Here is a 21,902-nt window from a genome sequence, read left to right as displayed (position 1 = left end):
AAATCAAAAAGACTACGCTTATTTACAAGCTAAAGTTCTTATTTCTATTTACACCCTATTTTTCAAACATTTCAAACAAAGTGAGCGAAGCAATTAAGAGCCCATGGACAACCATGGATACAAAGGGTGCCTTACACCTTCCCTTTGTATAACATACCCCCCGAACTCAAAATCTTTTCAAAAGGTCTTTCCTGTTCTTTTAGCCTTTCCAAATTGGATAAAATAAAAGTCGGTGGCGACTCTTGCTATCCGCAACATTTCGATAAAAAGTCAGTTCACCGTATTACAGAACTGGCGACTCTGCTGGGGACACTTTCGATTAAAACAGGGGTTACCTTAGAGTTTAGGATTCACTTTAATTGTTTGATTTGTCTGCTTTATATTTCAAAGGCTGTTTTGGGTATTTACTTGTGTGAAAGATCCTAACCCGGATCTGAGAACCTTAGGTAAATGGCATGAGACCAAGGAGACTGCACAGCGTATACTGATGTGGTTGATCTGGTGGCCATCGTTAGTGTGACACATTTGTTTGTCCTAGTGTTCCTTGGGATCCGACTCGAGGAAACACTTGGCTGCTGCGTGGTGTCATAAGCACTAATTTGCCCCTAGAACCCTAGTTGAACTTGACTTTGGCCTATTAGAAAGTAGCGAGATGGCTGGCTTTGGTTCCGACTGAAGTTGGTTGATACTCGAAGCTACACTCATATGGACTGGACTTTCAGGACCTTCTCGGTTGGTGATTCGATTGCCGAACTGAGATAAGCGCCTTCGAGAAAGGCCAATGATATGAGCTCCCTAGAACCCGATCTTTACATAGGACAGGTTGAACCAACTTAACTTCAGTGGGGAGGGTACTTACCTACAAACTTCATGCGAGCCTTTAAACCTAAGGACACTTGTGTGACTTGTCTGTGCTTGCTACTAACCCTTTGGTTTTCTTGCAGGTTTTTCTTGTGGGACTCACTAGTCCTTACTATCTCAAGCTTTGCCTGATGCATTGCATTCGCATAACATCATGACATCATAAGCATAACATGATTTAACTAACCCTTTCAAGGATCTTAGGGATTTAGGGCGCACAATTTCAGGTACTCTTATCAAGGACCGAATTCCTAATCAAGGGGCAAGAGGATTTATTTTCCTCTAGCCATGTACCTTCAAATTCAGAAGTTCCCGAATCAGAGGCTATGACCCACTGGATATGGTGAGCTTGATTCCCATAGAAGAACATCCATAAATCAGAGTTCTTAAAACGAAGAAGCGACCAAATCGTTTTTGACTTTGCTAACTAAATTTCTAGAGATCCTTGAAAATATTGCATCTGCATTCATAACATTGCATCACAGGTTTCCACCACAGGTTTCTCACCTCCTCGCTGTTTATTTCAACATCATGAATCTCGAGCAATCAGTCAAAGACCTTCAAGCTCAGAATGCCCAGTTTCAAGATCTGATCCTGAACTTATCCAAGGGGCAAGACGAGCTGAAAACCCTTCTGACTAAGAAGGAGAAAAAGACCAAGAAGCCCAAAGGAGTGATCAACCTGGGAAGAAGATTCAAGGGTCGTCCCAAGAAGGCTGCAGAAACTGGAATTCCTAAAGATAACTAATATTACTTGTTCAATTTCTTTACCATCAAAGATAACTAATATTACTTGTTCAATTTCTTTGGGATAAATTTGCATATGGTAGGGTGACAAATTTAATCTATTATTTTTGGTTGCCAATCTACACTTCTCATTTTCACTTAATGTATTTTTCTTGACAAGTTAAATTTAAATGTCATATATCTATGATCTTCATGGTTACTGTTACCAATGAAGATAATTGAATCTCACTTCCACTTCATGTGATGTGTATCTATGCTCCACATGATCAAATCAAACACTTTTCATTCATAAAGAAAGAATCATGAAAAGAGACATTAGCAACAGAAAAATCAACATTTCTGGTTTTTTCATTAAACATATAATTATATCAACTCTATCACATGTGTCTATCAACCTAAGTGGATTGTTTCAGACACAAGCTAAGGTTGTAGTTACAAAGCAAAATGTCTATAAACTTCAATTTACAACAAATTGGCATATTCATAATCATATTCATGATCATTTCTTGCCTTTATTTCTAAAGTAATAGGCTTTTTAAATTCAGCAACGTGAACCCTTTTTGCAGTTTAATGTTCCAGCTGCTGCAGTGATGGAAGCAACTACAGATGATGGTTTTGCTGCTAAACTTGATGCTCTTGCATAGCTTGATGATGAACCTGCTCCTGATGCCCTAAAGAATGCACCATTTAACATCAAATTTGAGTGTGAATCTTGCTTTCGAGACACCTTGTGAGTATCCATCATCATTAACCGGTAGTAATTCTGTTTCAAATGATATATTAGTCGATTAATTAATTGAATTAATCACTATAATATGCTGATTGAATCAAGTTTTGTTCTGTAGTTACTGTGAGTGAAGTAGATGCATTGTATGAACTCTATTTGAAGTTAAGCAACTCAATTATTCAAGATGGTCTTATTCACAAGGTGAGTTTAGTGTTTTAGTTTAAGATTAAATATCCTTAATTAATTAAGCTGCTTAATAATGACTTCTGGTGCATTTTTACTTTCAGGAAGAATTTCAGCTAGCACTGTTTGCTGACAGGGTAATTAGTATATATAACTGATTCATATGCTTTATATGGTATAAACTTGTTTGGTTTCTTGTGCTTTTTCACAATTGATAATTTCTCTTAACATTTGCTTTAGGCTACACATTTGCTGGGCCGGTGCTGGAGCGTTGAAGGATAGGGAATTAAATGGGGAATTTGTATCAAGAACTTATGATTTAATATGGAGAATGAACGTCAGAAACTATGGTGATTACGATGTTAGTGAGCTCATCGACAACAACAATTCTCAACAAACAGAACAGGTGCAGCTGACTCATACTCATTGTATCTAATTTTAGCTCAAGAGAGAACTACTACTTCTCTTTGTTGGTATTGGAATATACAGGTTGCTGAGTCCATTGGTTCCACAGGGCTTATGGTTCCAAGTATCTCAGACATAGAGACGGGGTTAAAGCTTTCTCTTGCAGGTACTTATTCAAAGCTTGTTTAGACCTCTTTTGTGGACACTGAATTATGAAATGGAATTTGGATAGATGTTTCATTTTTTTACATCTTCCTCTCAGATTCCCATCAGTTTGCAAGCTAATTTGCTAATTGGTAAAAGGATGATAATGGTTTGAATAAGTACTTGTTCATTATCAAGATGCTTCCTATTTAATTGATGAGACTGCCAAAATTGTTTCAAACAATTATCTTCCTCACATGACTGGTTTTAATGAACCATCTTAAGCTCTAGCAGTCTCATTTTTACATCTCATTGTTATTATTTTATTTGTCCAGACAATTTTGGCATTTGAATATCTCATCTCCTCATGATCTTGTTCTTAAGTATAAAACATGCAAATTAAATAGGTACCAGTTTGTAGTTTTTTGTTTATAAGCTCTAGCAGAGGCTCAGTGTGCTACTCTTTGCAAAGCAGAAAAGGCAAGTTGACACGATAGTACAACTTGAGTCATGAATTGGCTTGCCCAGGGTTGAAAATTCTTGCTGCTGACTTGTATTTTCTTCCTTGTGTCAAAGCTACAGGGCTGATATTAAGTAAGTGAATGATGGTCAGCATGAATGAGATGGCTGAGATCGTTCTTGGTTTTGACGATAAGAAAACTCCTATACATCACATTCCTGGCCCAGAGGGCGTTCGTGGTCGTAACTCAGACAATACACTTATCAAAGAGAAACTTGGCTGGGCTCCAACAATGAAGTGGAAGGTATAAAAATAATTCCTTTCTTCTTTCTTGTGTCTTACTTTCTTTTTTATCAAAATGATTCCTTTCTTCCAGTGCAGTTAGGCTCACTTAGGGCAGCACTTATACTTTAATGAGTAATATTTTAAAATTGTTATACTTATTGGTTCATTGATTTTCTTTGCCCTTTGTGTTGAGAAAGATTTGAGTCAATGGAAATTGGGTTGGAGTTTCAGACTTCTAACCGCAGTTTACGAACTCAGATTTCTTACTAGAAACACGCACTCATGCACACATTCACGAGAATGTTATTAACTGCAGGGAGTTTTGACATCTGGATTAGTGTTTATTGTGACAGCATGGTGTGTAAGGAAGAAAGGTCCTGTGTATGCATCTGCATTCAACCCTGTTAACCTTTTGATTATGGCTATTGCTGCTTCCTTGTTGTTAGATGAGACTCTCTATGTTGGAAGGTATGCATATAAAAATACTGTGAAACTCTCTATGATTATGATTTGTACTAACTCTTGGTTTTGTGAAACATGTTAGTGTAATTGGAGGTGTGCTAATTGTGGGTGCCTTGTACATGGTGTTATGGGCTAAGAGCAAAGAAACTAACTTCATTGCTCAAGAATTTGAAAGGTCAACTGAGGTTGTTGTTATGTCCAAGACATTAGATCATGACTTGGTCACTGAAGCAACAATAGCCGCACCAAACAGTAGGAGCAATTCTATTATTACATAGATTTAGGATTAATTTAAATTTTTGTTTCATGAATTAAAATTTGGGAATAAGTTACCAAAGGATTGAACACGAAAGTTTGAATCCATAAAATGTTGATGGAGGAGGAATCAAAGAACATCATTAAAGCAAAAATGAGATTGAGTCATACCATGAAATAAACGGTGAAGAAAAAAAATTAGCACACCTCGTGTTATACTTTAATGAGTAATGTTCTTTTAAAATTGTTATACTTAATGGTTCATTGATTTTCTTAGGTCACACCTATAATTTATTGTTAATTATATATATATATATATATATATATATATATATATATATATATATATATATATATATATATATATATATATATATATATATATATATATATATATATATATATATATATATATAAAATGACATATTTATGTAATGATATAGAAATAAACCGTGGCAAGATAAATGGTTTAGAAAGCATAACATATAACAACGGTTTTAAATAGGTGGTCATAACTAAACCGTGGCTATATCTTGAACTAATACTATGTCGTAAATGTTAAAATGAAACCGTGGCTTTACCATATAGCCACAGTTTTGCAGTCATGGCAAATACAAACCGCGACCTTAATCAAGCTACCTAAACCGTGACCTAAAAAAGCCACGGTTGTAAAAAAGGCGTGGTCTATACCGAAAAAACCATGGACTTTACTTTAGGCCACGGCCGCATACTCCACAGTTGAATTTCCGTGGCCAAACCGTGACCTCAGCGTTACGCCACGGTTATTTTGCATATAGCCTCGGTTTTCTGGGCGTGGCCGGAGACCTTTTTTTCTATAGTGTCTTTATTCTTTATTGTGATGATTAAATTACTATTAAAATATTAAAAGTTTTACTTGCTTTTAAAAGTAATTCTAGAACAATTTATTTAATAAAATAAATTGTAAGTAAGTATTATTTTATAAAATGTGAAATACAACGTTATAATAGTTAATTTTTTAAAAGAAATTTAAATAACATAATTTTATTTTAAAATAATTTTAATACTAGGAAGAAGAGTAAATAAGTTAAGCTTTTTATTATTTTAAAATTAGTATTATTTTTCTATTTTTATTTTGGAATTTTTATTTTAGTCATGAAATTTTTTATAGTTTAGATAATTTTGATTTTAAATAAATATATTTAATACATTTAAATATATTTATAATCATATTCTAACTAAATTTTAAGTATGTATGTAAACAATATTTTAACAATATTTTTAACTAAATTAGTCAAACCAATTGTAATTTTATAATTTTAGCAAAGACCCTATGCTATTTTTATCGTAAGTGTCAATTGGTGGATATTTTTCTTCGGGGTGTTTTGTTTTCCCGCTTGAGAATGTAACACCCGAAAATTTATTTAATTATTTGAATAAATTATTCAAGGATTTAATATGGAAATTCGATCGAAGTTAGATTTATTAGTGATGTTATAAGACGAGGAATTTGATTATTTAGTCGGTTAATCAAAGAATTATTAAAGTTGGATTTTTGGTTGAAGAAAATAATATTAGTAATAATATTATTTAATTTGGATTAGTTGTGGTGTGATGTGTATAGCAATGTGGAGGTGTACGATTAGTAGGCCCATTAACAAATAATAGTAATTATATTATTATTATTTGATTTATTGGATTAAAAAGGAGAATATATGGAATTAGGTGATAGAAATGAATATTGCGAATCATCTTTTGAATCTTTTATTCAATGGAAGAAGATGATGAATATATGGATACGATTGCAGAGCTTGTTATATCTCTGATACACAATGTAACAATAACAATATATAACTAGGCTTAAGGCATGGGCTAGCACAAGAGACTAATGGGCTTAACTACTATCAGCATACATTTCAGAAGCCCATATCTAAACTATACTCCAATACCCCCCTCAAACTGAAAGGTGGTGATCAACATGAGCCACTTTAAGTTTGATGCACAGTTAGTTTGACCTAGCTCATCTTTACAAAACTGGTTGGTAAGATGAGGAGTGTCCCTCTATATCTCCAACCAATGTGGGACTTTAGGATCTTCCTAATACACCCCCTCATGCCCAACACTTTTTTTTTGGACTTGGTGCGTGGATATTAACGGTGGGCGGCCCATGGTCTGGTGAATAGGCTCTGATACCATATTCGAGATGAATATTGTGACTCATCTTTTGAATCTTTTATCCAATGGAAGAAGATGATGAATATATGAATACAATTGCAGAGTTTATTATATCTCTAATACACAATGTAACAATAATAATATATAACTAGGCTTAAGGCATGGGCTAGCACAGGAGACTAATGGGCCTAACTACTATCAGCATACATTTCAGAAGCCCATATCTAAACTATACTCCAATATTAGGTTTATGTGGAAAATAAGCCTTTCTCTTTTGGGAGAATAGATCGTGAAACGAAGTTGCCGACAAAGAGGAACGATGTTTTGGCAAAAAAGGAGGAATTGATCGTTGATCGTTTGGAAAAGGCTTACATTCGATCGGATATTAGAGGCAATCTTCATATACAAGGTAAGAGTGGGGTTTGAATTATATAACCAGGAATATGATGATTAGTATGTAGGATTGGGATTGTATAAGTTAATACCATGAATTGTGTGTTGTTACTGTATTGTTTGAATTTATGAAGAATTGACTGTTTTATGAATTTTGTTGTTGCTGTGTTGTTATCTTTGATGCGGATAATGATTAATTAAATTGGTTGTGGAATATTAATATACGTTGATTGGTATAATTTTATATTGCTGTAATTATGTGGGTGACAGTTGGATTTGAGAATGAGAACTGGAAAAGGAATTGGAAACCAGAAAAGAAATCGCAGAAGCACGAACGAGAAGGAAGGCTGTGACGACCGGAAGGTAGCCTATAACGATCGGCAGAGAGGGAGGAGGACAGGGTGCCGATCAGCATCTTGGTTATAGGGGCAGTGTGACGATCGTCACCCCATGTGCAGCATGTTGTGTTGTTTTGTTGTCATGTTGCGTGATGTGTCTGTTTCTGTTTGGCTAGGCTATATGATTCATTTAATTATAGTTATTTCAATAAAGTAGTATATGCATACATAATGTATTTAACTAGCGGAAAAATTGACAGCAGGTAGTAGAGAATATTTTAGCAGGTTTTGATAGCAGGGTTGATATTTTAATAACAGTAAGATTGTGGAATGCAGAAAAATTAATTGAATAATATAATAAAATCTGTAGAAATTAGGTGATAATTGGCAGTGAAAATAGTGGATAAAAATAAAGCCGAATAAGTCAAAATAGTAATTTAAGTGGTAAACTTAGTTGTCCGGATTTAGTTGAAAATTGTCGGAGTCGGTCGTGTATATTGGTATATATTTTTGATTGATTTGTTTTGTAATAATAATTATGTTATTGCGAAGTATTTGTGAAGTTGTGATTATTTTGTTTCTATTTTCTATTGTTTTATGCGAAGTTGCAGGATGTTTCAGTGAAGATGTATACCTCTATTTATTGGTATGTCGACGATATAGGCTTATGCCTTTGTGACGATGATGTTGTTGTTGTATGTGGTTGTTGCATTCATATACATATGCATTTTTGGCGATGACCTGAATTGGCAAATTAGTGACGAAGGCCTATGCCTTGATGCCTCAGTTTAACTGGCAATTGGCGACGGGGGCTGAAGCCCTGGGTACCACATACATGTGCATAGTTGTGTCGCATTTTGAGTCGTTGTGATGTTAATGTTGTTATGAGTTGCTGTTGATATAAGTTGTGTTGGTTTGAGTTGTAAAATAGTTATTGTAACTATTGTGATAATTGTTGTTGCCGATGGTTGTTATTATTGTTATTACAAATTGTTGCTAAAGTTGTTGTTATAACTGTTGTTGCTAATTGTTATTATAAATGTTATTTGGAAGTTGTGATAATTGTATGATCTGATCTAATATATTAATTACCATACTGTTGTTTATATTTTTCGATATCTCACCCCTTATAAATGATGTTTCCCTATCATGGGAAATAGACAGGTACTCAAAATAGAGGTGGAAGTTTGAAGTGATTTTACGAAGTCTTTAGTTGCTGTTATTCGACTTGGTGTCTTGCTCTGATACGTAGCACTCGGGGGATAAAATGATTGTTTTAATTGTTATTTCTTTTGCTGAATTTTATATTGTTTGAGTTTAAATTGTAACTTAAAGTTGTCGTGCAAAGATGCTACGACTTGATTTGAATATTTATGAATTTTAATGATTCCACTACGAGTTAATTATTGAATTTGAACAAAGTGATTTTTAGTAATGATTTGATTATCGTTTTAAATTTCTGTGCTATGTATCTATATGAAGGCAAGTAAGCCGTAAATGTTTTTGAAATGACGAATATGTAATACCTCAAATGAACTTATTTGGAATTTATACTCTGATTTTTATTATAATTACCGGGTAGATATGGAGTGTTACAGAGAATTTGGGTTCTCTTTTATCAATGAAATCTTTGCTTAAAAAAAATAATATCTTTATAACAGTTTGATTATAAAATAAAAGTATTTTGGATAAGAATATTATTTTTATGGAGTTTTTAAATAATAAACATAGTAGTAAATAATTCAATAGGGTAATCACTATATGGAATTTTTAAATCTTGAACGTTAATTAAATCTGACGTTTGATATGGATAGTTCTCGTTTCTCACAATATATATCAACTCTCATCGGATACGCTTCACTTATTTATATTTATATATATATATATATATATATATATATATATGTGTGTGTATATATATATATATATATATATATATATACACACATATATATATATATATATATATATATATATATATATATATATATATATATATATATGGCAATTCTAGACTTATTTAACCCGAATATATATTAAAAAATGATATCATGACACTAAATTCATACACATACACCAAATACACAGTTCACAAATACGTGAACATTGTTTATTTATATATTATTTTTACTTTTTTATCTATTTTTTTTAAATTACTTTGGTTAATGAAACATCAAAATTTGGTTAATACATTTGGAATTCGGTTATCGTGTTTTGAAATCAAATATTAAATCTTACATAGTAAACTAACTTAAGTTAATATTATATATAAAGTTGGATAATACAATTCATAACTTGGTTAATGAGTTCTTAAACATAAAAAAATATTAAATAATAAAATAAAGTTTATTAATACAGTTATGAGTTATGATTTAGTGTTTGGACATGGTTAATAGTATGTATTTTTTTGGTTAATGAAATAGTGAAAGTGATTAATGTATTATGAGAAAAATAAGTGGTTAATAACGTTAGTTAATATAATTGTAAAATTGATTAATAACTCATCCTTAGATGTGGGTTATGAAATAAATTTTAAAAAAATTATTGAAAAAAATAAAAATAACATTATTTTAATGAAAAACACTGTTTACCGGTGAACATATAAATAGGATTCAAGTGAACTGTGTATAAGATATATTTGTAGGAATAATGGAAGACAATGGGAATTCCTTAAAAAGGACGTTGAGGAAAAGTTATGGGAGGCTATTGTAGCGTTGGGGGTTGTTGATGAGAAAGGCCGGAGTAATTTAGTGAATAGAATCGAAAAGTTGGAGAAGAGTAAGGAGGTGTCAAAGGAAGGAAGGAAGGAGAATAACAATGTGGAACCATGATTATCGGTTCCTTGAATATTAGAGGGGGAGCAAATGCGCTCAAAAGAAGGAGGATTAGCACTTTAATTAATAAAGGTAATGCGGACATCTTTTTTATGCAAGAAACAAAGATCACCAACATGAATGAGGAGTATGCTTATAGCTTTTGGAGAAATCCGGAGATCGGTTTCTCTTTTTCCAATGCGGTGGGAAGATCGGGCGGTTTGATCACAATGTGGAAGAAGAGTATGATGGAGGTCATTCTTAGCTTTAAAGGGGAAGGGTATTTGGGGATTAAAGTGAGTTGGAAAGAAGACTTCTATAATATTGTGAACGTTTATTCTTCTTATGACTTTAAAAAGAAGAAGGTTCTTTGGGACAAATTATTAGATTTGAAGAAGGTTTATAATGACGGGGAATGGATCATTGGTGGAGATTTCAATGCGGTCAAGATTGGTAGGGAAAGAAGAGGGAGAGTGGGGGGGTGAGTAAGAAGGAGGCGGATTGTTTTGCGGATGTTATTCTTAAGAGAGATTTGGTTGACATTCCATGCAAAGGGAAGAAGTATACGTGGTTTGGTGGAGATGGAAAGGCGATGAGTAGGATCGACCGTTTCTTACTATCTAATGTTGTTGTGAATCGTTGGGATGTTATCGGTCAAATGGTCGGAGATAGGGATATTTCGGACCATTGTCCTATTTAGGTGAAGACGGAAAATTATAATTGGGGGCCTAAACCATTCAAATTCAACAACGAATGGTTTTCTTTCGATTCTTTCATGTCTTTTGTTGAGAAGGAGTGGAAGTCTTTGAAGGTGGAAGGAAGAGGAGACTTTGTGTTGAAAGAAAAACTAAGACTTCTAAAAGATAAACTCAAAAAGTGGAATAAGGAGGTTTTTGGCAAGATCGACTTGGATATAGAGGAAGGAGTGAAAGGGATTAATCTTGCCGATGAGAGGTTAGTGTCCTTGTCTAACTCTTTGTCTTTAAATTCCTTAGAGGAGAATGTGGAGATTAGAAAAGTGGCGACTAGCACTTTTTGGAGGAATTTGAGAATTAAAGAAAATATGCTCCTTCAAAAGTCTAGTTTGAAGTGGCTTCAAGAGGGAGATTCTAATAGCGGTTTTTTCCATAACGTGATGAAATCTAGAAGAAGACATAATCATATTGGTCCTATTCTTTCTTCGGGAGGTTTAGTGGAGTCGGTGGAGGACGTTAGGGAGGAGGTTTTCAAGCATTTTGAGAACAAGTTCATCGAAACGGAGGAGATTAGACCGGTGCTAGAGGGTGTTTTATTTAATTCTATTAGTAGGGAGGAGGCTTTGGATATTGAGAGACCGTTTCTTGAAAGTGAGATTAAGGAGGCGGTTTGGGAGTGTGGTGATGCGAAGAGCCCGGGTCCGGACGGGTATTCCTTCCTTTTCATTAAAAAGTGTTGGAGTTTTATTAAAGAAGACTTTATTAATTTCTTTCGCTACTTTTTCCAAGATAGACTCATTTCCAAGGCGATCACTTCTTCTTTTTTAGCTCTTATCCCGAAGGCGAATAATCCCATTGGTTTAGATGATTATAGGCCCATTTGTCTAGTGGGTTGTTTGTACAAAGTGGTGGCGAAACTTTTGGCGGGGAGATTAAAGGGGGTGCTTCATTCTATAGTTTCTCCGTGTCAAAGCGCTTTCGTTCCCGGTAGGCATTTATTAGATGGAGTTATGGTGGCTAATGAGGTGGTGGATTATGCGAGGAAGGAAGGAAAAGGGTGCATTTTGTTTAAAGCAGATTTTTAAAAAGCTTACGACAAGGTTAGTTGGAATTTTTTGAGATTTATGTTTAAAAAGATGGGGTTCGGTAGCAAATGGATGAGATGGATGGAATTACTAGTTTTTAATAGTAACATGTCCGTGTTAGTTAATGGTTGTCCTACAAAGGAATTAGAGGTGACGAGAGGTCTAAGACAAGGCGATCCTCTCTCTCCCTTTCTTTTTGTTCTAGTGACGGAGGGTTTAACGGGGCTTGTCAAAAAATCTATTGAGATGAGAGATTTTCAACAATTCAATGTAAATGGCTCTTGTCCGGTGGACATTCTCCAATTTGCGGACGATACTTTAATTGTTGGAGATAGTAATTGGAAACATGTTTGGGCTTTGAGAGTGGTTCTCCGGGCTTTCGAGTTGGTGTCGGGTCTTGGGATTAATTACCATAAAAGTAAGTTGATTGGTATTAATTCTAATTTTCATTTTTTGGAAGCGGTTTCTCATTTCTTTTCTTGCAAGTTGGAAGATAGCAATTTTTACTTTCTCGGAATTCCTATTGGTTTCAATCCGAGGAAAGAAGCCACTTGGATTCCTCTTTTGTCAAAGATAAATAATCGCTTGGAAGGGTGGACTAACCGGTACCTTAATTTGGGAGGTAGGATAACTCTTCTAAAATCCGTTCTTAGTTCTTTAGCCATTTTTACCTTATCTTTTTATAAAATTCCGAAAAAGGTGGCCAAGAAAATTACTAGTGTTCAAAGCAAATTCCTTTGGGGAGGAGTAGAGGAAAAAAGGAAAATTCATTGGGTTAAGTGGGAGGATGTCACTTTACCTTTGTATAAGGGGGGGTTAGATGTAAAGGATATTGTTAAGTTTAATGTGGCCCTTCTTAACAAATGGAGATGGCGGATAATTCAAAGGCAAGAATCGTTGTGGATTAAAGTGTTGAATGCTCACTATGGAGATGTTACTTCAAAAATGTTTGAGGACGGTGGAGTAAATAGAGTTTCTCCTAATAGTTCGATTTGGTGGAAGGATATTGTTAACATTATTTCTTCTTTTCCTCTTGATCCCATTGTCACTTTTTGTAGGTTTTCGGTTCATAATGGTTTCTCCACCCCTTTTTGGGAGGCAAGATGGTTATATGATCGTTCTTTGAAAAATATGTTTCCGGACATATATGACATCTCGCGGTTAAAGTTTGTTTCGGTGGCGGCTATGGGTGGTTGGTCGGATGGAGGGTGGAAATGGGAAAATTTCGGGGTGTCCGAAGGCGACGTGGTTGACATGGGTGTGTAGGAGGAGTTTGCGGTTTTCAAAGGGAGGATGGAGGAGTATAGAGGTTGGATGGATGGCAAGGACTCCGTGGAGTGGAGTGCACCCGAGGAAGCGGAATTTACGGTAGCCTCTTGTTACAATTTTTATAATAATCTCCGTATTCCTTTTGGCCCTTCAAATAGGCATGACTGTGTTTATGAGTTGTTATGGAAATTAGATGTTCCGTTCAAAATCAAAGCGTTCGGATGGAGATTATTTCTCAATAGGCTACCGGTGAAAGACTTATTGGAGATTCGAGGTATTCATTTTCCTTTGGATGAATTAAAGTGCTTGTTTTGTGATAATAGTTTGGAAAATAGTAATCATTTATTTTTTAGTTGCTTGGTGGTGAAAATTATTTGGAATGAGATAGCTAGGTTGGTTGGTAAAGGGGACACGGTTGTTGAAGAATGCTTTCGAGTTTTTTTGATTGGCACAATTTTTTTGTAAGTAAAAAGGTGAAAGTTAGGAAGTTGGGAGTGGTTTGGTTAGCGACCACTTGGATTATTTGGTTGGTTAGGAATGGTGGTTGTTTTCGGAAGGAAGCTTGGAATGTAAATAACACCGTTTGGAACATCAAACACGTGGTGTGGAGGTGGTCTTTTTGTGGGAAAATTACACATCCCAATTATTCTTTCTACGAGTTTAGCAAGGATCCTTTGCTCTTTTTGTCGTAGTTGTAATTGGTGTGTAATCTTCACTTTTTGACGGTTTATACCGTACTCTGTGTAAACAGGTTGGAGAACCCTTAGTTCTCCGTTATTAATATATCTTGCTTACATAAAAAGTATTTGGTTTCATATTTTAGGGTCAAAGTAACTGATATAAATTGACATTGACGTGTGTTATACTTTTATACAATGAAAATCTAAAAGAAGGATGTTGAAACTTGAAACCGTGTACATTGCATAATAATACTTCAATGCCTCAAAAGGTGACACTTGCAAAACTTTCCATTCGTCTAGCCTTCAATTTATTATATTGTTTTACTATTTTAATTCATAACTTTCGTTTTTAATTCGTCACAGAATCAAATCCTCTCGTATTTTCGTGTCTTGGATTGATGGGATGAAATAACACCATGTCCTCTTCTTCGCATGATGCTGGTGGTGGTGATTTCTCTTATTGATAAAGGTTAGATTGTGGTCTTTCAATTTTTAATTTCTTATGCAATTTTGTAATAAGTTTATATATTAATCTTCTTAACATGGTATTATGTACTGGTATTAGAGATTAGGGTTAGGGAAAAAAAAATAGATTTCAGTGTTTCTTTATGTTTCCTTTTGGATTTTGTTATTCTCTTCAGAGATCATTTTTTTCAAAGCAGAAGATTGGTTCTCATAGAAAGTGAGAGATAGAGTATCTCAGACATTTCCAAAGTCTTAAGGTATTTTTACTATACTAGTTAGACACTATATATTGACAGTCTTATAGATTGCTAAACACATTTTCAAATAAAAATCTAGAATTATATATTTTGTAAGCCTCCCATCAAACGTGACGTCAACTACCGTTTGTGCCACGGCTGCTGAATTTCTTAAGTGCTCTTGTTTCATCTTTCATTCAGATGGCATTTGGCTTGCTGTGTTCCGCGAAAATCTTGCACTACTTATGTGGAGGAAAACTCAATAGAGAGCTCGTGAGCAAGTTTATCAAATCAGTGAGTTACATGGTTGCCTTTGTTGACGATGCCGAAGAGAGACAGATCAGAAACCCTCATGCAGAAGCATGCCTTGATGATGTCAAAGATGTTATGCTTGACGCCGAGGATCTCTTGGATGAAATCAACATTCATGTTTTGCAGTGCAAGTTTGAAGCTGAATCCCAAATCCGTGTTACTAGACCTAGTAAGTTGTGGACTCTCTTCAGTGCTTCTTCTAGTTCAATTGACAAGAAAATTGAATCTAGAATGCAAGAAATTGTTGATAACCTAGAATGCCTTGTAAACAAAAAGGATTTACTTCTTTTGAAAGAGCATACTATTGGTTTTGGTGCTGCATCACAAAAGCTGCCTTCGACATGTTTGCCTCTTGAATCGTTTATATATGGTAGAGATGGTGACAAAGATATTATATTTGATTGGCTCGTATCCGACACTGAGATGCTTTCAATAATTTCACTTGTTGGTATGGGAGGGATGGGTAAAACCACCATTGCCCAACATTTATACAATGACCCGAAGACGAAGGGAATTTTTGATCTTTCAGCTTGGGTATATGTCTCAGAAAAATTTGACATTTGTAGAATAACAAGAGAAATCCTCAAAGAAGTCACTAATTCAACTTATGATGATAGTTTACAATTGAACATACTTCAAGAAAATTTGGTGGAAAAACTAATCGGGAAGAGATTTCTTCTTGTTTTAGATGACAATTGGAATGAGAACTATATGTTGTGGGAAGCTTTGCAGGCTCCTTTTGGTTTTTGGGCTCGGGGAAGCAAAATTCTTGTCACTACACGTAGTAAGAAAGTCGCTTTAGTCATGAATTCAAATAAATTGCACCAGCTTGAGCAATTAGAAGAAGAACATAGCTGGAAATTGTTTTCTAAACATGCATTCCAAGATAAAAATGATTCTCAGATAAATCCTAAGTTTGAGAAGATTGGTAAGAAGGTAACGAACAAATGTCAAGGATTGCCTCTAGCTTTGGAAGCAATTGGAGGTCTCTTGAATACAAAGTCATCCTTATTGGAATGGAAGAAGATATTGTCAAGCGAGATATGGGACTTAAATATAGAGACTAAAATCATCCCTACTTTGATATTGAGCTATCAAAACCTTCCTTATCATCTCAAGAGATGTTTTGCCTACTGTGCCTTATTCCCAAAAGGTTATTTGTTTGAAAAGGGTGATTTAAGTTTATTATGGATGGCTCAAAATTTTCTACAATACCCTGAACAAAAGGTTGAGAGTCGGAGAGAAGTTGGTGAAAGGTATTTCAACGATCTACTACTAAGATCATTTTTTAAACCGTCAAAAAAGTACAAAAATGTTTTTGTAATGCACAACATTCTCCATGATTTAGCAAAATATGTATATGGAAAATTTTGCTTCACGTTGAAAGTTAAAGATGCCCAAAGTATACCAAAATTGACTCGCCATTTTTCATTTTTATGTGATGAACTTGAATCTTTTGATGGATTCGAGATCTTACACCATGCTAATAGATTACACACATTTCTACCATTATCTATGGATTCTTATCAACATCGATGGTGGTTGCGCTTGAAGTATGACACTGTGATGTTGCCTGAGTTGTTTTCCAAGCTCAAGTTATTACGTGTCTTGTCTTTATGTGCTTATTGGGATATGACTGAGTTGCCGGATACAATAGGCGATCTTAAACATCTACAATACCTCGATCTTTCTCGGACTAGAATCAGAAACCTTCCCGATTCTTTATGTTCTCTCTATAATCTTCAACTATTGAAATTGAGGGACTGTGAATATTTTGAAGAGTTACCCGTGAATTTATATAAGCTCGTGAACTTGTGCTATTTGGATTTTAGTGGAACGAAAGTTAGAAAAATGCCAAAAGAAATGGAAAAGTTGAAGAATCTCGAAGAATTGAGTTCTTTTTATGTGGACAAGGATAGCGAGTCCAATATCCAACAGTTAGGAGAATTCAATCTGCACGGAGAACTATCTATTTTAGAGATTCAAAACATTGTGAATCCCCGGTATGCATTTTTGGCAAATTTGAAAAATAAAGTATACCTTGTGAAACTAGAGTTAACATGGAATGAAAATAGTGATAATTCGCAGAAAGAAAGGGAAGTGCTCGAGAAGCTACAACCTTCTAAACGCTTGAAGAAGTTGTTAATCAAGAACTATGGCGGTACACTCTTTCCATATTGGTTTGGAGACAATTCATTGTCATATGTTGTATCCTTAAAGTTGAGTAATTGTAGAAACTGTATTTTGATTCCATCACTTGGAGCTATGTCATCACTCAAACACCTCCGGATTAAAGGGTTATCTGCCATAGTGGTGATTGGTAGGGAATTTTATGGAAATGGGACTATTCCATTTCCATCATTGGAAACCTTAACTTTTAAAGATATGAGTGGATGGGAAAAATGGGAATATGAAGTCGGAAGGGATGCTTTTCCGCGTCTACAAAAACTTTCTATAGTGCAATGTCCCAATCTAAAAGACAAATTGCCTGAAAAACTTCCTTGTTTAGTAAATTTAGAAATTCTTGATTGCAAACACCTCTTGGCTTCTGCTCCGTTCTCTCCGGTCATTCGTGAATTATGTCTCACTTATTGCAGAAAGTTGCAATTTGAATATCATTCATCTACTATGAAGTTTCTTGTGATTAGTCGATGTTGCACAGATGAATCCTCCGTGGAATGGACCGGAAATATCTTGTCTCATTGTTCTACCTCTATTAGAACGTTGAAAATTGAAGATTGCCCAACTATGAATATTCCCCTAGGCAGCTGCTACAATTTCCTTGTAAAACTTGACATCACAAGTAGTTGTGAATCTCTAAAGACCTTCCCATTGGATCTATTTCCAAAACTTGATTCTCTTGACATTTATAAGTGCTATAACTTTGAAATGATTTCACAGGAGCATGAACATCTTCTACTTACATCTTTATCAATTGAAGAGTGTCCGAAATTCGCATCATTTCCCAAAGGAGGATTGGCTGCACCTAAGCTACAGTATTTGCTAATTTCCAAATTGGAGAATTTAAAATCATTGCCTGAAGGCATGCATATCCTGCTTCCATCTCTTTATAAGCTGTCTATAGAGGATTGTCCACAACTGAATTCTTTCTCCAATGGTGGTTTTCCATCAAGCCTAAGAAGCCTCTTTCTCATGAAATGCTCCAAACTTCTCATCGACTCACTGAAACTGGCATTCCCAACCAACACATCTATGTGTGACATGTATATTCAAGAAGTGGATATGGAGTCCTTTCCCAGTGAAGGGTTACTTCCCCTCTCTCTTACTCGTATAACTATCACGTATTGTCCAAATCTCAAACAACTTGACTACAAGGGTATCGACCACCTCCCCTCTCTTACAACATTGATTCTTAATAACTGTCCCAACATCCAATGCTTGCCAGAGGAGGGTCTGCCTAAATCCATTACAACTCTACAAATTCGGGGAAATTGTCCATTGCTCAAACAGCGATGTAAGAAACCAAATGGCGAAGATTGGCAGAAGATCTCACACATTGAATGTGTAATCATTGATAATTAACTCAGGTACCTACTCTGGCACATATATAATAGGGTTATTTACATGTTTTCTTTTGGTATATCTCATATGAAGTGTTGAAAGTTTATATTAGAATAGTATTTACTTGAACTGGATCCACTTTTTTTGAAATTGAATTCTAATCAGATGTGTTGCATAATATTTAGTGTTCATGTTTGGTGATGAATGTGAAACCAAAAATATGGTGAAGTGCTAAAGTTCAGGACATAGAGAAGACAAAGGTACATAAGTTCATTGCAGTTCTAATTCAAATTTGCATGAAACTTCTCAATAGTACTATTTAACTACACAAGACATCAATTCTTTTCTAAATAAACAATTGTTTTGTGGTTCTAAGCATTATTAAACATTTTACAGATTAATTGTAATCCTTTACAAGGAGTTGATTGTGCCTTTGGAATCTTGTTTGAAGAACAATTTTGAGAGTTGATTTCTACAGGAACAATTTGTAATGATAAAAATACTATGTGATATCTTTCATGAATTTCAATCTTCATTACACTATAACTTAATATTGCCATTAATAATAGCTTTCTCTGATGCTTGTTGGCTTTCTCAAGCTTTGATTGGCCAATGTTAGCAAGCTTCAAGCTAGCAATTACTATAAGATGATGATATGTTGATAAGTATAATGTAACACCATAATGGTATTGATGGTTAGCTAGCCATTATTATTCTCGGAATCCTCCTAAGGGTGTGTTTGGTTCGGGGTAGATGGAGGGGAGGGGAGGGGAGGGGAGGGGAGGGAATATTTTTAATTAGATGTGTTTGGTTCAAATTTTATGAGGGGAGGGAAGGGGAGGGGAGCAAAACCCCTCCAAAACACACTTTTTGCATTCCTCCAAATCGGAGGGATTCGGAGGGGAGGGGAGAGAATCTCAATTTTAATATTTTAAAAATTATTATAATTACTATAATATCCTCAGTTTTATTTTAATATTTTAAAATTATTCATTTTCTTTTGTATTATTGCTCTCTTATGTGTGATTTTTCTCGATTGTTTCTATCAACTTATTATAATTATTCTCCATCCTCAAATTATTTTGAATTTTTTGTCCTTAATATAATTCATAATCATTTCACTTTTTTGATTTTTTTTATAACTCTTTTATGTTTATTTATGTTTTTTTTTATCCTATCGTATTTTCTTTTATATTAAAGTTTAAAATTTTCATTTTAATTAATTAATTTATTTTATTAAAAGATTTAAACCATTTATATTTAATAATAAATTATTTTATGTATTTTATGTGTTAAATAATTCATTACAATTTCAAAGTTGTTATCAACATATAGTTTAATTTGTTTTTAAATATTTTATTCGAATTAAGTGAACTCAATTTTCTAACGTTATGTAGTAAATTATAACTTTTTAGTCACTCAATATTAGAAATTTTACTAACAAAAAAATATGTATAAATTTTTCACATTTGAATATCGTATTGTATCACTTATATAAGATAATAAGGATAAAAATGTAAATTATTAGTAAAATCCCCCCCCCCCCCTCCCCTCCTGAACCAAACATATTTTTAATTAAAATTCCTCCCTTCCCCTCCCCTCGTTTGAACCAAACACCCATCTGATTAAAAAAATCCCCTCACCTCCCCTCCCCTTCTCTCCCCTCCATTAAAATCCCTCCCCTCCCATCCCCCTCGTTTGAACCAAACACACCCTAAAAGACTCTCAATTTTGATTATTCTACTTCTTCTAACAAAAATCTACAAAATCTAATATCTTCTTCAATTTGATTTCCAAGAGCTTAAAATTGTAATAATCAGATTCAATAATTTTGGTTAATTTCTTGCAAACATATTTGTTGGTAAAGGTCAAGATTCTCCACCGCCTACGTTCAAAATCGCAATGTCACGTTGCGCAATGGCCAAGATTTGAAACAATTATGAAGTGGAAAGCTCCAAACTTTTTAAGAAAAAGAATACAGTGGCAAAGTAATGAAAAATTCATGGATTGAGGAAATTATGATTTGATTTTTTCATATGTTGTTTATGAATTTTTATTTTATGGAACAGATGTTCCTCATTCCTCGCCTAGAGCTGACGATTCCGTCTCTAAAGCACTCTCAATCGTCCAAATCAATCATACAACCAACCAAGGTCCACGGTGCACTCCCTACTTTTCTATTTAAACCGCTGCCACTATATAAGAAAGAAAGTGTGTCACTCTCAAGTATTCAAATTCATTCTCACTCTCACATCACATTTCATTCTCTTACTAACTTAGGCGTTTGAATGTTAACATTGTAGGCTGGCCCTTCTTCCACTATACTTGGCGGGTGGACTAGTTTAGCTTGATATTTTTCAAGTGAACTAGTATAAACATACCTTGTTCTTTCCTTCTTGCATTTCTATTCTTATCATCAATAGTAAAGTTTAAAGGGGATTTAGCCTTTAGAAAAGTTTTGTATTCTAAATACCCTATTCAAACACCCCCCCCCCCCATTCTAGTGTTTTTCACACCTTCACTTAGCACCGCCAATCATCTCCCCCGAGTTCAAATCCTGAAAGACACAATGAGATCGAAATAAATTAGTTAGATAATTCATATCTTGGGCTAATTTACTGACAAACATTGAATTACACGATAAGTTTGGAACATGAAGAACATTTTTAAGAGTTACACTAGAGACAACACAACTAACCCTTTACTTGCAATGGTTGAAAAAGAGCCATCTGCATCTTTCATTTTTTTATTAACTGCACATGGACTATATGAAGAGAACAGAGTAGATTCACTTGTCATATGATCAGAGGCACCTGAATATAGTATCCAAGTATGATTGGGACTGACTCTAAGAAATGCATAATTACCCGAAGGTAGAGAAAAACACAAGAAATGGGGGGTGATTTGGGTTTTCAAAACTTTACCCTTCTTAGAAAAATATTTGTTTAGATAAACATTAACGCATGCAAGAAATAGAAAGATGACACATTCAATTATCTAGGTTCCCCTTAGAAAAGGTTAGTCCTGTTCACCCGCCAATGTGATTTTGACTTAGAAAATGACTTAATCCACTAATAATAGAAATGATTACAATTGCACGGGCCAACTGCCAGTGACTAACAACAAAATATTAATCAACCCTGTTAGTGATCTCTTAAGAATTCTGACTCAACTGGTCTCTTAAGAGATATAATGATCAATAACTTCTTTAAGAATTCTGACCCAACTGTCCCCCTAAAGAAGATTTTCCTAAAGCACGTTGATCAGCCTATTAGTGATCCCTTAAGAATACTGAACCAACTGGTCCCTTAAGAGATACAATGATCAATGACTCCTTTAAGAATTTTGACCCAAATGGTCCCTTAAAGAAGATTTCCCACGATGACAACTAGTCACCGTCTTCTTGAGTATA

General features: G+C 34.5%; 2 protein-coding genes across 2 annotated transcripts; both read left to right on the top strand.

Annotated features, from left to right (window-relative positions):
* Positions 1-3,669: 3,669 nt before the first annotated feature.
* Positions 3,670-4,727, top strand: LOC131599499 (WAT1-related protein At1g68170-like). Its single transcript, XM_058871829.1, has 3 exons — positions 3,670-3,830; positions 4,128-4,279; positions 4,356-4,727. The coding sequence occupies exons 1-3, from the start codon at positions 3,672-3,674 to the stop codon at positions 4,549-4,551; spliced, it is 507 nt and encodes a 168-aa protein (XP_058727812.1). The 5' UTR covers positions 3,670-3,671; the 3' UTR covers positions 4,552-4,727.
* Positions 4,728-14,295: 9,568 nt separating this feature from the next.
* LOC131599498 (putative disease resistance protein At3g14460) lies at positions 14,296-19,023 on the top strand. The gene is made up of 5 exons (XM_058871828.1): positions 14,296-14,424; positions 14,597-14,677; positions 14,858-18,516; positions 18,676-18,750; positions 18,887-19,023. The coding sequence occupies exon 3, from the start codon at positions 14,858-14,860 to the stop codon at positions 18,509-18,511; it is 3,654 nt and encodes a 1,217-aa protein (XP_058727811.1). The 5' UTR covers positions 14,296-14,424; positions 14,597-14,677; the 3' UTR covers positions 18,512-18,516; positions 18,676-18,750; positions 18,887-19,023.
* The last annotated feature ends 2,879 nt before the right edge of the window (positions 19,024-21,902 follow it).

Source organism: Vicia villosa, linkage group LG4, assembly GCF_029867415.1.
Source record: "Vicia villosa cultivar HV-30 ecotype Madison, WI linkage group LG4, Vvil1.0, whole genome shotgun sequence".
Taxonomy (NCBI): domain Eukaryota; kingdom Viridiplantae; phylum Streptophyta; class Magnoliopsida; order Fabales; family Fabaceae; genus Vicia; species Vicia villosa.
Note: the sequence above shows the minus strand (reverse complement) of the source record. Positions and strands in the feature narration are given on the sequence as shown.